This window comes from Micropterus dolomieu, linkage group LG05, assembly GCF_021292245.1.
Source record: "Micropterus dolomieu isolate WLL.071019.BEF.003 ecotype Adirondacks linkage group LG05, ASM2129224v1, whole genome shotgun sequence".
NCBI classification, from domain to species: Eukaryota; Metazoa; Chordata; class Actinopteri; order Centrarchiformes; family Centrarchidae; genus Micropterus; species Micropterus dolomieu.
In genome coordinates this window covers 6995677-7011385 of record NC_060154.1, presented here as the reverse complement: position 1 = coordinate 7011385, position 15709 = coordinate 6995677, and the positions used below count along the sequence as shown (strand labels likewise).

The 15709-nt window shown below is 39.2% G+C and overlaps 1 protein-coding gene across 3 annotated transcripts in view; it reads left to right on the top strand.

The window, feature by feature from the left end:
- Window positions 1–15709, top strand: part of tie1 (tyrosine kinase with immunoglobulin-like and EGF-like domains 1) — a 45593-nt gene that overhangs the window by 17061 nt on the left and 12823 nt on the right. For 2 of the 3 annotated variants that reach the window (XM_046050497.1, XM_046050495.1), the window contains exons 1-10: window positions 5113–5356; window positions 6457–6753; window positions 6869–6979; window positions 7158–7313; window positions 8275–8406; window positions 12293–12433; window positions 12530–12658; window positions 12894–13039; window positions 15211–15355; window positions 15495–15653. In XM_046050497.1, the coding sequence (XP_045906453.1) occupies window positions 5293–5356; window positions 6457–6753; window positions 6869–6979; window positions 7158–7313; window positions 8275–8406; window positions 12293–12433; window positions 12530–12658; window positions 12894–13039; window positions 15211–15355; window positions 15495–15653 (1480 nt within the window). In that variant the 5' untranslated portion in view covers window positions 5113–5292. Of the gene's footprint in view, window positions 1–5112; window positions 5357–6456; window positions 6754–6868; window positions 6980–7157; window positions 7314–8274; window positions 8407–12292; window positions 12434–12529; window positions 12659–12893; window positions 13040–15210; window positions 15356–15494; window positions 15654–15709 lie in introns of those variants that run through there. The other variant, XM_046050496.1, reaches the window with a different exon arrangement.

The window sequence follows — 15709 nt, the reverse complement described above, 5'->3', positions numbered from 1 at the left end:
AAAGTCTTGTCAGTGTGCATCTTTGCTCCTTGATACGGTTGGTGAATACATACTAGTAGTTAATAAAATTGATCCAGAATGAAGCAGAATGAATCTAAATAAGACAGGAGTCCAGCCATGCTACTGGCTCTGTGAAGTTGTGTCCTTTGAGCTAATTGTTAACATGCTGATGTTTAGTAGGTGTAATGTTCACCATGTTGACCACCTTAGTTTAGTGTGCTAAAATTAGCACTAAACACAAAGTGCAACTGAAGCTGAAGTGTCATTAGTTTTGCAGGTATTTGGTCATAAACCAAAGTATTGGGTAAATACAATGCATTTTAACCTGATGATGGCACTATAGATGAAAAGTCAAGGCTTTGCAATTCATCCTGAGGGATCACAAGCTATCTAATAGGTTTTTACCTGAAAACTATATATGTCAACCTTACGGTGGCACAAGAAAAAAAGACCAAAGTCATCTACTTGGCATCATGGACATATTTACCAAACGTCATGGCAATTCATCTTATAATTGTTGAGATACTTTTTTAGTCTGAACCAAAGTAATAGACATAGCAATATTGCATTCCTTAGAGCTATGCCACTAGCGTAGCTCGAAAGTGTGTGTGAGATTGTGTCCATTTTTTGCTGCATAGCTTAAACCAAAACAGTGACTCTGCCATATTCCTTTACATTTATTAATCAATATTCACAGTCTACCATGAACATCTGGAAACTGGGGTCTCGGTCAAGTACTTAGGAACAGCACTGGGCTGTGTAGTATTACATAGTGGCCACTGTCAGAAGTGCAGGTCACATGACACCCACTATCACAACTCCATTACTGGGCACATAATTGGCTGACTGCCTCAATGCACCTAACTGAGTGGGAAATGTAGCTGTGGTAATAGTGTGTTGATCTGTCAATGTGTCATCATGTGGTGTTGAAAATCTGTTATAAAAATACAGATAGACCAAGTAAGAGTGGAAACCTCCATTGAAATAATACTGGAGTTATCAAGGCTTGAGAGCACTTTATTTTTGGGGAAATCTGACTTTTTAAGATGTGATCTTTAAATTCTACTAATAACGCTCACACACATGCTCTATCTCAAAATCTGTCTTTGTGGCTTTCATCACCTCATTCACTCTATCGCTAAATACCTTTCTCTCACACAAACAAACAGTCATGTAATCACACTTTCAAGCACACATGATTTGTGCCTCTATAGGTCTCTATGATCCTTAGGAAGGCTTTCTTTATCAGACAACATCGGCTACATTGGAATGGAGGTCAGGGGTTTGTAACTGCAGTTGGGGAGGAATCGAGGGGGGTGATTTAGGGGGCCTGAGAGGTGTGAGTGACACCCTTGCTTAGGCTCCCAGGGCCCAGCAGGATCAGTGCGTGTGGAGCCGGGCCAGCTTGCCACACAATGAGAGGAAATGGGAATTTAATACAAACTTTCTCACAAAGTCTAAGAGACCTCCCGCCTTCATTGTCGGTCTCATTTCCAGACATCCCCAGCTTCGCCATCACCACCTCCTCCACAACCACAACAAAATGTCAAAAACAACTAACACATGCCGGGAGTGTGCTGCTGTAAATTTACTGTTTGACACAATTAGGTAGTCTTTTCCCACAATCTTTCATCTTACCAATGACTTTTCTCAATGGAGTTTGTGAAAAATGACAATGTATTTGCTCCACAAAAAACTGAATAAATGTCATAGACAAATATAGACATAACGAGTTCATATTTCTAAAGAGTTTATGAAGATGAATTAAAAAATCTGACCATATAGTTATGGTCAGTGCTGACAATACCTTACACAGATAGCTGGTTGCATGATATAACCCAGTCTCACCAAGAACACCAACATTTAAGATTAAAGATTAAATATGGATCATACATTAAAGTCAGGTACTTATTTCTACCAGTTTACTTCAACTAAACTATGTAAACTGCTCTTTAGACTGTCAGAGTAATTGACAAGCAATAACAACTTCGTTTAATATAAACTAAAGAACCCAAACACCATACTCCATAACATTGATGGCTGTGTTTAAAAAGATTGTTTTAAGATTTGCATTTTTTGTTGCACTGTTGTTATGCCTGGGGAAGCACTATTGTGCTTTTTGAACTGGGACAGGAGACACACCGAGCCCTGTCTTTGTCTGGTAGGGTCATAAAGCAAGCATCTGTCTCTCTATCAACAAACAGAGTTCAAAATTACTATAGAGCAACAAAGAATTTTGGATATGGAATGGCTAATGTCTGAGTAGTACAGAGAGTCCTCAGTCCTTGTCCACCCCACTAGAATAATTTTCTTCACATATAGGCACACACATGTATGAACACACATACTGTTACACTACACATGCACACTCACAGTCCAGTGCACTATTAAATATGGCTGAAGCATCTGTGTTGACCCAGCCTTTGGTCTTTTCCCTTTTGGCTTCCTATAGAGGCTCCACCAAGCTGTGTCTGCAGCACGCAACACTTTTCTGTCTTTTCTCTGTGCAATTCATGCTTTGCTCTCTTCCTTATTTTCTCCCCTAAACTCTAATCAAAGTTTACAAAATTCTGCAAAACCTGCAATAAGTATCCCAATTTGTGCAAAACTATTTTGACAATAAAGTTTGTTGCATATTGTTTTATTGTACACCTTTTACTATACTATAGGTATGTGCTGCAGTTTGTAGTCTGTTCAGTTCAACATCATTGTTCTCACTGATTGTTTTTGAAGTATGGGCAGAGGAAATAAGTTATATATAATTATAAAAAAAAACAAAAAGCTGTTCTGGCTTCTGAACTACACAGGTCACATTAGCAGGTCTACAATACTGATCTGAGCCAAACATCGGTGCCAAGAGCCTTTATTTGCCAAGAGTTAAAATGGAAACACTTTGTAGACAAATCAAGTTCAATTATGAATACCCATTCTAATTTTGATTTGATTTCTTTTTTTCTTTTACCTTAGCTATTTTAACCAGCAGGACATATCCTTCCTCTGATTATGGTTTTCAGTTTGTCATTTATGCATTTGACTTCCTAAATGGTAGGATTTGACATTATTAGCTTTTTCAAAGTGGACATCATTGTACCCACACTTTGCAAAGGATTATTTTATTCTGTGTTTTTTGACAATCCTCAATACAATATAATATTACTTGCTGGTTAAAGAATGCCATTCGAACTCCTATTATCGAAAACAGGAAATCTCAAACAATAACAAGTTGAGTCAACATCAAGCCGATTGTCTGAAGCCGCAAGAAAGAAAACATCAAATCAGCCCGAGAAATTAGAAAAGGCATGTGCAGTTTTTTCAACTGGATGTTTCAAAGTGAGACAGTGCAGCGCTTTTAAAAGACTGGGTCAGCATTGGCAGAATAGACACAACAAGCATATTGTTCATCATTTCCTGAGGCTGATTGATTATAACAGTGAGGGAAGGGGCAGGCTGACTATAAAAGCTGCATGAATTGTAACCAGCACATTGAGGTGAAAGAACAAAGCTGTTGCATTTGGCAAAACATGATACCAGCTACTGCAGCATTTGGTGTTCTACAGTATCTCTACAAAGAAAATCGTGGCAGCACTCTCAGCCTCAGAGGACACAGGGGGCATGCAGAGTGTGGATGTTTGCCACACAGATGCATTTAAAGTGTGGGTAGATTATCTTTGACGAGTCTACACAATTATCAGCATATATTTTGATGAAATGTAGTATTAAATTGTATATTTTAAATCTTTGACTTTGCAAAATCCTGGTGCTTCATGTTGAAAACATGTGACACGAAAACAAGTCTGCAATCTGTTTCTTACAATACCCACTAAAATATTCCTGTGACAATTTCAGAATGACTTAAAGCCCCCCTCCAGTGTATTTTGACATTTCTATGATATTTCATATTTCATTAATTTCCATACAATGTTGATTACCCAAATAGTTTGCCAAATATTATTTGACAAATACGTAGCTTAATTTTGTGCTCAAAGTTGCAAAAATTACTTAGTTGCTGAAATGGGGTGGTGATTTATGAATATAGTAATTTCATTGGGCATACGTCATTCTCCTAGTCATGCCTCGTTAAAAAAAACTGTTACGCCGTCAGGCCTCCTTAAGTCAGAGCGTCAAACCATTAACATCATTGTGAGCTAGCTAACCAATTTATCATATATTTTACTTAGAACTTAGGTATGTCTCTCGGTGCATGTGTGTCTGATTGTTGGTTTGTCTTTCTAGTTTAGTTAGCTAAGTTAACTCAATTTAGTTAGCCAGGTGTAGTTAGGGAGGTAGTTAGGTTTATTGTCACAATATAACAAGTTATAAAGTGAAATTGAGTTTTGTAACTCCTTTCTGTTAGCAGACAATATACAGAATCAATTAGGCTATAAAAATGGTAAACAGAAATGAACTATAATCAATGGAGCAGTGCAATTTATAAATATTAGTTTTATATAAGACATGTTTAACCATTAATGCACTATGCATCTGTTCAATATATATATGATTGTAACCACATAAAATGTGATTAATTTTAACTACACCCCATTCTCTGTATCAGAAAGAACATTATTTAACTTTTTTTTATTATTGTTATTATTTTTATAGTGATTAATGAACTGTATAAAATGAATTGTTCTTTTGTAATTTATTTGTAGCTTTGGCAATAATGTTGTTTTACATTCATGCCAATAAAGCTAGATTGTATTGAACTGAGTTGAATTTGAAGAAGTTAACCAAAAACGGCAGTTAAAACTTGCTGGAGGGGGGCATTAAAAGTAACAATTACAACAAACCTTTAGACAATATAGTTAATATTATCCTATAGTAAGACAAAGTTATAGTTGCCAGGAGATTAACCATAATTTCCCTGCTAAAACAGTAGACACGTGTAAGATATTACAGAATCAATGAATGCAAAGACAGTCAATTTCGATGGCATTATGTTGAAACAAAAAGTGACAAAGTTTAAACTCATAAATACATTAATCGGATTGGGGAGGTCTGGAGCGCCAGCAGTCCTCCGCTGTCTGGTGACGCTCTTCCTTCCTTTCCCACCCAGAGAAAGCTTGCTCTATGCTCTATGCTTGTTAGTGTGACGGACCGTGATACCATCTCTGTACGCTATATAGGACGGCTTGTAATCGTTACCGAAAAGGTTTTACACCTGAATTGGAGTTCTGGGTGATTCGCCAAGTTATGCGTAAAAAAGCGCACCACTCGTCGTGACGCGGCGTCACCGTTTCGGATGTACTACTCTTCCTGTAAATCTGATTTAGTTAGGACAGCTTTTTCCCAATGAGGATTATAAATATCATGAGGACTTTGTGGGTATTTGTATTGTGCTTCCTTGATTTATCAGGTAAGGGGAAACTTATTTTGAGGCTGTTTAGGTAGCTTTTAAACTATGTGCAAAATATTTAAGTCGGCATTTATTTTCGAGTATTGTGAAAAAGTCTACATTATTTGATTATTAGATCCTTTTTAATGATTACAATGTTGTTAACATCATAAATACCTTCAGAGAGTGTGGATGAACCCTTTGGGGAAAAAGGAGCTCATCCATGTTTCCTGCCATTGTTCTGTGGATCTGGGGCTTAAATACCAGAGAGAAGGAATGCTGAACAAACTGACATTATTGGGTTTGGCACTTTTATTCAAATAACTAAATTCCTCTACAAGGGGGGCTGATATTGCCAGTTTCTCAATCCCTAGCTCAGGTGTCAGTGTGTAAGATGTTGTAAGTCTTGCAATTTTATAATGAATACACTATGTGGTTCAAGACATACTCTGACCTGTGGCAGAAATAGACACTTGTGGGCTGCAAACTATGTTTCTGCCATCATTTTGTACTGTACTTCATGGTTTCAGAGGGTCGACAGCACAATTATGTGTAAACTGTCAAGTGTATGACAATGAGTTGATGTAATTTTCCATTAGCCTATATAATCCAGAAGTGAAATTTTTGATATATTTAGTCTAGAAAAACTATGGAGTTGAATTAGCACTGTATGAACAGGGAGCAGCAAAATAACACGTTTTAGATATGCTGAGACATATATGACTAAACAAACTATATTTTATTGGTATATTTATTTTATTTATTCATTGTGTACTGTAAAAATCCAGGACACCGGGAATGAAAAGGAAAAAAAACTGTATACATATTTTCTGTTATTGTGTGAATCAGATAACTTACAGTAGAATGTATTTTGATATTTGTAAGCAACAGCCTAACTTATGCCACAAAGAGGTATGCAGTTATGGGTCTTCTCCTGAAATGATCGACTTATATATTCTCATTACTCTTCAGAAAGGGTGATGCTAAAATTTCCTGACTCAAAAGCTTTGTGAATCCCTGTTGTAGTCTGATGATCAAGTCAAGCTCCTTATGACTCTTAATAACTTTCCTGTATGTTAAAAAATGTCAGACTGTTTTAAACACAATGGCCTGTCTTACAGGGGCTGTGATCGATTTGACAATGATCTCCACAGCAGAGGTCACCAATGTCAATCACTTCAGCATCTCTTGTATCAATGGAGAGCGCAGCCCGGCCCAGGTTGAGCTGGACATCAAGAGAGACAACAAAATCCTCATATTCCCCAGGAAACCAAATTTTAAAGTGCATAAGTCCAGGAATAAGGAGGCGGTAGCCAGAGACTTCCGCGATCTCGATCACATTGGTATCTTCTACTGTGAATCCACTCAGGAAGTTCCTCCACTTGAGATGGTTACAATGATCAACAATTTTAGGAGAGGTGGGTTCAGTTTTCCGAGAGTTTTTACTTCCTGTTCTGACCAAGCCTAAACTATGGCCCAGTTTGGATGTTGTGTCATGTTTGGAAAAAAACTGTGTATCTGTGTTTCCCACAGCAAATTTTGTTCCGACTCACCTTACACTGACTGCTAACAAAGGAGAAACAGTTCACCTCAGCATGCAGCTACTCAGCTATCAAAAGAGAGATGTAACCTGGAAGTACAACGGTAAGCCAGTTTACACAACTCAAGATGGAGGCAAGAAAATTTGAATTCAGACCATCCACCGATTATAACCATACACTTCCAGGTTGTGATCAAGGATCTTGAGCAAATAAGGATAGAAGGCTACTTTTGTGACACATTGGAAACTATTCCATTAATGTTTTTGATGTGGTTCTTTTAGGAAACTACTTTTCTATGACTCACTCGGACGATATGATCAATCACACTGCTGTACTGACAGTGGAGAATGCAGCTTTTGCCAATCAAGGCATCTACAGTGCCAGCTATATGGGGGACAGTCCCCTTCAGGGCGCCTGGATGAGGCTCATTGTCAGAGGTATGTTAGAATCTGGCATTCACACACATAGAAACAGAAACTGTTTTTTATATATGCATTTGAGGGGTAATGTGACAAAATACAAGAGGATATGCTATAAGTGACTCACTGCACATTCTACTAGCGTTACCAAGACTTATGTAAACCTTCACCTCACAAATAGTAAAGATGTATTAATAACAAAGGCTGTGTTTGGAAAGAGATTAAATTATACAGAAATTGCAATGACAGCAGACAAAATGGAAGATACAGCAGACATATTTGGGTTAAACTCATAATAAATGCTAGCGCTTTCCCCATTTCTAGTCTTTATGCTAAGCTAACAGGCTGACTTTAGCCTTATATTTAATTATCAGACATGAGATTGTTTTCAATCTTCTCATCTAATTCTCGGAAAGAAAGCAAAAAATGTAAAAAATATACCTTTTGAATGAGAAGTAAAAACAGCAGAGAGTTGATTTTGAGGAAATGTCTTTGAGTGAGACAGCACATGTGTTTGTTTCATTTCCTGTAATGTCAAGAGACATGTTAACATTAACATAAGAGACATATTAACACCATCTCCACCCTCCTCTAGCTCTGCTTTGAGATTCCCCTGTTCACACCTTCTCTCCACCAGACACAGTGGTTTTTATGTGCATTTTACTACATGATTACATCTGTTTTTTTTATTTCCTTTGAATTCTATAACATAAATAAGCGGTTTGTGCTTGTGAAAAACTGTCCAAAATACAATACAAATGCAAAAAAAGCCAAAACACATCTAAATTATTATATGTATTTAAAGTAATTACCCTGTACAGGTATGTCTGCATTTTATATGATTGCCAAAAGCAGATACAGTCAGAAAACTATTTGGTGTTTAATAGACTCAAACTTTTCAACTTTACAGGCAAGTTCAAATGAACTATAACGCTTGATACGTTGTATACTGCTCTAAGAAAAAATTTTTTCCATGTAGACTGTCCCACTAAGAAGTGGGGTCCTTACTGTGACAAGGACTGTCCAGAGTGTCTCAACGGCGGGGTGTGTCATGATGTCGACGGAGACTGTATATGCCCTCCAGGATTCATGGGAACGCGTTGTGAGACAGGTTTGTACATTACACAGTATCTCACAAAAGTGAGTACACCCTCACATTATTGTAAATATTTGATTATATATTTTCATGAGACAATATTCTATAACAGTGTAAATATGCTGTCCCTGCAAAATAACACATCACACAGCCATTAATGTCTAAACCGCTGGTAACAAAAGTGAGTACCCTAAGTGAAAATGTCCAAATTGGGCCCAATTAGCCATTTTCCCTCCCCGGTGTCATGTGACTCATTAGTGTTACAAGGTCTCGGTTGTGAATGGGTAGCAGGTGTGTTAAATTTGGTGTTATCGCCCTCACACTCCCCCATACTGGTCATGGCAAAGAACTCTCTGAGGATCTGAAAAAAAGAATTGTTGCTCTACATAAAGATGGCCAAGGCTATAACAAGATTGCTAAGACCCTGAAACTGAGCTGCAGCATGGTACCAAGACCATACAATGGTTCAACAGGACAGGTTCCACTCAGAACAGGCCTCACCATGGTCAACCTAAGAAGTTAAGTGCATGTGCTCAGCATCATATCCAGAGGTTGTCTTTGGGAAGTAGATGTATGAGTGCTGGCAGCATTGCTGCAGAGGTTGATTGGGTCAGCCTGCTCAGACCATACTCCGCACACTGCATTAAATTGGTCTGCATGGCTGTAGTCCCAGAAAGAAGCCTCTTCTAAGGATGATGCACAAGAAAGCCCGCAAACAGTTTGCTGAAGACAAGCAGACTAAGGACATGGATTACTGGAACCATGTCCTGTTGATGAGACCAAGATAAACTTATTTGGTTCAGATGGTGTCAATGGTGTGTGTGGCGGCAACCAGGTGAGGAGTACAGAGACATGTGTGTCTTGCCTACAGTCAAGCATGGTGGTGGGACTGTCATGGTCTGGGGCTGCATGAGTGCTGCCGGCACTGGAGAGCTACAGTTCATTGAGGGAACCATGAATGCCAGCATGTACTGTGACATACTGAAGCAGAGCACGATCCCCTCCCTTTTGGAGACTGGGCTGCAGAGCAGTATTCCAACATGATAACGACCCCAAACACACAAGACGACCACTGCCTTGCTAAAGAAGCCGAGTATAAAGGTGAGGGACGGGCCAAGCATGTCTGCAGACCTGCCCCTTTGGGGCATCCTCAAATGGAAGGTGGAGGAGCGCAAGGTCTCTAACATCTACCAGCTCCATGATGTCGTCATGGAGGAGTGGAAGAGGACTCCTGTGGCAACCTGTGAAGCTCTGGTGAACTGTCCAAGCGGGTTAAGGCAGTGCTGATAATGGTGGCCACACAAAATACTGACACTTTGGGCCCAATTTGGATATTTTCACTTAGGGGTGTAGTCACTTTTGTTGGATTAGATACTATTATTAGGCTGTGTGATGTGTTATTTTGGTGGGACAGCAAATTGACACTGTTTTACAAGCTGTATACTCACTGTTTTACATTGGAGCAAAGTGTCATTTCTTCAGTGTTGTCACATGAAAAGGTATAATCAAAAATTTGAAGGGTATAGTACAAAATTGTGTGTGTGTAAATGAGAGAGTAAGAGTACAGAAAAGAGAAAGAGAGTAAGAGAGAGGATGGGTATAAAGTCAGATCTTAAACAGAAAGTTAAATGTTAATTGCATGGAATAATACGCATAAACATGTTCACACTGTACATAGCTGGTGACTTGAGCATCTTTACCAAGAGTTTTAGTAAGGGTATAAACTGTACATGTAGCTATCCACCTTAGAAATGCCTGACTCCTGCACATGTAATGCACCAGGGACTGTTCAAACAAGAGTCTTCAGCCATGCTAGAAGCTCTGTGGGGCTGTAGGCTCAGAGGTGGGTTGAGCTAAATGCTAACATCTTCATGCTAATATGTTCACAATGACATTAACATGTGGATGTTTAGCAAGTGTATTTTTTTTTACCACTTTCTTAACACAGACCCTTAATTAAAATACTACCTGTTACCTTCACTCTTTCTCTAATTCAAAAACCATGTGACTCTTGCACTGTAGGTTACAAAAGGTTATCCTCTTCATGTACATATGACAAACTAAAAAGAACATGGCTACTTGTGTTCTGTTTTATTTCCAGTTTTTTTTTTTCAGGCATTTCATCAGAACTTGATGAATACCATTTGCAGTTTCATCACTATCTTCATAAAAGTCAAGTAACTTGCACCGCGCTCCATCAGACACAGAAAAATATTTCACGCACACTGGAAACATGGTTCCCTTGTTTGAGGTGTCGGTGGCAACAGAATAAAACACCAGAATCAGAATCAGAATCGGGTTTATTGCCAGGTACATTTTCACATATGAGCAATTTGTGTTGGTATGAACTGGTGCTTACAGTACACATAAATAGTAATATAAATTAAATAAAAGTATACAAAGTATAGTGCAAAGGTTGGCAACATGAGCATAAAGCACAGTTGAGCGTTGTTGTAAAGTGTGGGGTCAGGAGAGTGTATGTGTGTGCAAGTTTGGGGAGCGGGGGGGGGGCAGTGGGGACCGGGGCCTTGTTGAGGAAGCCCACTGCCATCGGAAAGAAACTGTTCTTGTGGCGAGAGGTTTTGGTCCTGATGGACCGCAGCCTCCTGCCAAAGGGGAGAGTCTGAAACAGTTTGTGTCCAGGGCGGGAGGGGTCAGCTGCAATCTTTCCTGCATGCCTCAGAGTCCTGGAGGCGTACAGGTCCTGGAGAGAAGGAAGATTGCAGTCAATCACCCTCTCTGCAGAGCGAATGATATGCTGCAGCCTGCCCTTGTCCCTGGCGGTGGCAGCAGCGTACCAGATGGTGATGGAGGAGGTGAGGATGGACTCAATGATGGCAGTGTAGAAGTGCACCATCATTGTCTCTGGCAGGCTGAACTTCTTCAGCTGCCGCAGGAAGTACATCCTCTACTGGGCCTTTTTGATGATGGAGGTGATGTTCGTGATGTTCAGTACCCACTTGAAAACACAGGCTCACGTTCAGTCAGAGATTGATCATTCAGGATATCCCGCACAGTCTTTGGTCATAAAACATTCATTGTGATCATCTCAGCTTTCATTCTTACCAAATGCATCTTCTTCACAACATTTGAGACATGAAACAACGCACCGTTTAGCTTAACAAGACAGTCAGTGCGGTTGTAACTGAGTCCATGTTTGACAGTGTGATACACGTACGAGGCTTCACTTGCAGCTATTTTGTCAATTTCCACAGTAGCTGCATTTAACGTTACTTAACATATACTGAGGCGCGTGAGGGGAGGCTGTGATTGGATGATGACAGGTGTCGGTGACCATTGTCAAGTGTCGTGATCAGTGGTTAGATCAGCGTAGTAGTCAAAAAACGGAACAAGAGAGGTCATGTATGGGACAAATCACTTAGGCCTAATATAAGGGACATTCTGGCTAATACAGGACAGTTGGCAACCCTAGGAGTAGATTCAAACAGTTAAAAGTCACACCATATTTTTGTTTGGTCAGTAACCATTGTCTTGAGTTTCCAGTGGTTTTTTAACCCAAGGGTAAATTATTCCAGTATTTTGTCAGTGCTAAATTGACCCAAATTGTAAATTTTATTCTATTTTTTATTGTGTGCTGAGCTGTTAGTACTTAAAGTAAGGAGACTACTTGTGAGGTATACTTTAAATTTATATAGCAGACATTATGTCAAAATCACATATTCATTGCATATGGGTAATGACTGTGCCTGTTAGTCTTTGTACATTTTTGTCCCACATAAGGTAATGCAGTCAAATATAACTAAAATCAAAATCTACAGATTACAAATGGCAGACTAGTCACACTGTCCTCTGTGGTGTTTTACATGGCAGGTTGAGGCATGATACAGCAAAAGTCAAGGAATTTAAATAAACACATTTGCACATTTGTCTTCCCTTGAAGCCTGCAGAGAAGGAATGTTTGGCCGAAACTGCCAGGAGTCATGTGGCTCTGACCTGAACTGCAAGGGGCTTCGCTTCTGCCTACCCGACCCTTACGGCTGCTCCTGCGCCAGCGGTTGGTTTGGGAAACGCTGTGAGGAGGGTGAGCACTACAACACTTAAATTTGTCCATGTATTTTTTACTACATTAACATATATATATATAATTTTCTGTTCTGTTTCTGTTTTCTGTTGTCAGTGTGCCATAATGACATGTATGGGCCAGACTGCATTTTCAGCTGTAAATGCCAGAATGGAGGAGTTTGCAACCGTTTTAGTGGATGCCAGTGTCCCACAGGGTGGCGAGGACAGAATTGTGAGAAGTCCGGTATGTGTTGTCACATCATATTAATCCTTATTTTCCTCCATTTCTTTCTTTAGCTCTGCCTCCTTTGTGGAATTAAATTGTTTAACTTTATTCTTTCTCAGAATCACAGCACATTTCCATGAATAATTTTTTTTTCTCATCCAATAAATTATTATTTTCTCTATTGCCACATCATTTCCCTAGACCCTATCCAAAATATTGGTAATGTCTCTTCCATACCTGTCTCCTTTTTCAGACCGGGCTCCCCAGATCTTGGATGTGGATAGTAATTTGGAGTGGAATTTGAACTCCAGCCCCAAGATCTCTTGTTCAGCCACTGGCAACCCCCTGCCCAGCCACAACAGCATTGAGCTGCGAAAGTTGGACAGCACTGTGCTTAAGGTACAAAGACCAGCATTTATTGCAACATTCCTGCCAAGATATTTTTCAGTAAACCTTAATAATAATAAACAAAATGCACAGGATAAAATTTAAGTCGAGGTAGGCGGGCAGAGATTAAATCCAAGACCACAATGGAGAGGGTAATCCAGTCCAGTGGATCTCAAAGTAGGTGCTCCCCTGGAGAATTGTTCATTAATTGTGCATTTTCAATAAGGTTTAAACCACCACATTACCATTTACATCCATATTATGTTATGTGTGCAAACATATCAAAACGGAAGAAAAAACAATAAATATCCAAATCACCATGTCAAAAACTGAAGGTTATGATGCATTCATTGATTGTTTATTTTAAGTAGTGCTGCGCAATTTAACGCATTACTATCGTGTTAAGGCAATTATTAATTAACGCCGACAATGATTTTATCGCACATTAACGCAGTTTTTATTATTATTATTTTGAAAGGCTCTTTGCTCCGGTGATCAGAGAGGGAGACAAGCGCTCTGCGAGTAAACTGCAGCCGCTCTATGGATAGTAACCATGGCAACGGGTTCTGTGCGCTAAACAGCTGTAACGTATTTAACTTAAGTTAAAATTGTACATAACTTCACCTGATAGGTCTACATCTGCTCTGCCATGCGAATTCCCTCCTGCTGATGTCCTGATAACTATTTATTAAACAGTAATAGATTCTGGAAACTCACAGACAACGAGGATCAGTCTCTCTTCCAATGATTTGTACTCTGCGTCGCGTGCAAAAAGTTCAAGACAAATCAACTTCGTTGTGTTGTTTAGTGCGTGAGGCGACCACTTCACCTCACTCTGATAGGGACACTTGCTACTGTACATAGACTGTTTATGCTGCACCCTGATAAAAGAAAAATGTTTCTGCTGATACCTGTTCAGAAAAAAAAAATAGAGAACAGATTTATATATGTTAACCTGTTGCTCAGAAGGTGCCTGTTTTGATGTCATAATTGTGGCTCTGGACTCTAACTTGTTTTATCAAACTAGATAAAAGCTAATGCCCTGGCAGTGGCAAATAGCTTTGGTTTTATAATTGATTTGATTACATTAATAATTAAGTTGAGATTTAAAAGAAATATTTTATTGCTACTGTATAAAGTCCAAGAACACTTTATATAATAACACCTCTAACTCCTAACCTCTAACATGCACTTCCTGTGCTCTTCTTCTGTCCACTTACAAGTATCCTGTTTTGATTGCTCTTACTTCCTTCCCTGTTTACCCCATCGATGCGAGATGTACTATTAGCTCTTACTAGTATTTATTAGTGCTCTTACTAGTATATATTGTCAGTTGTAGATCTCTTACTGTATTGATGCTTTGTTGATGCTTGTATGTTGTTCCTCAAATGTAAGTTGCTTTGGATAAAAGCGTCGGCCAAATGAGTAAATGTAAATGTAAAGTGTTTGCAAACCACATGTTATTGTACTTTTGTGTATATAGCAGCACATTTAAATTAAAAGTGTGCAATACACTACTTTAATCGCGATTAATCGCAGAAAATCATGCGATTAAATATTTTAATCGTTGCCCAGCACTAATTGTATATAATATAATAAAAAAATTTAAACAAAACTGTTAAAACACTGTGAGGTTGCAAGGCAGCCTGTGGAAATGCTGCACAGTGGTGCTGGGCAGACAAATAAACTGTTGTTAAGAAATAAATAATGATAAATAAAATAAATCAGCGTGTGGACATTTAGTAACATTGTCAAGTGCTGTAACATCAGAGTAAAGTTAAATTGTACTGTGCCTTTAAGATTGGGCAGATGATGACAAGGTTGAGTGAAACTCTGAGGAAGTCAACAACATAATGGCCTGACCAGATAAGGCTATATCACTCTGCAGTGCAGCAGTTACCATGTGCTGCCCATAAGTCACATGTTCAGTTTATTATTAATATTATATTATATTATATTATATTATATTATAATAATATTACTTATACTTTCTGTGCTGAATCCTTGATAACATAAATAAACTATTAAAGATACAGTATGTACCAGCACTTCCCACAGGAAGACAGACATTTCTCACAGTGAAGACGTTCTTCCAAGCAGCAGCAAAAATAGAGACATGAAATGGAAATGTAGTTTTAATCGTGCATTGCATTGCTTTTGTGTGTTGTGTATTTTACTGTCAGGCCACTCTCACTACAATGGACTCAAATAAGAGTACAGCCACATTTGAGATCCCTCGTCTGACTGCTCTGCAAGGAGGCTTGTGGGAGTGCAGGGTGTCCACCAATGGAGGCCAGGACTCCCGCAAGTTCAACCTCACCATTAAAGGTCTGTGTGTGTGGTTTCTTCTGAATAAAATTGGATATAATAAACACATGGGAACATATATAATTGTTCCAGTATGTAGGCACATCACACGACAGCAGGAAAGATGCACATTTTAAAGTATTTTGCTGTGTCTGCTCAGAGCCCCCTGTGCCCACTACTGCTCCCAAACTGCTGGAAAAAAGGAGTAAGCAGCTGCTGGTTATGCCGGTGGACTCCCACAGAGGAGACGGCCCCATTGTCTCCACCAGGCTCCTCTACAAGCCTGTGGATAACGGAGACTCTTGGTCCTCCATCATAGGTAAGCAGGCAGAGACATCAGTCAAAGATGTTGTTTAGTAAGCCTGTCACAGAAAG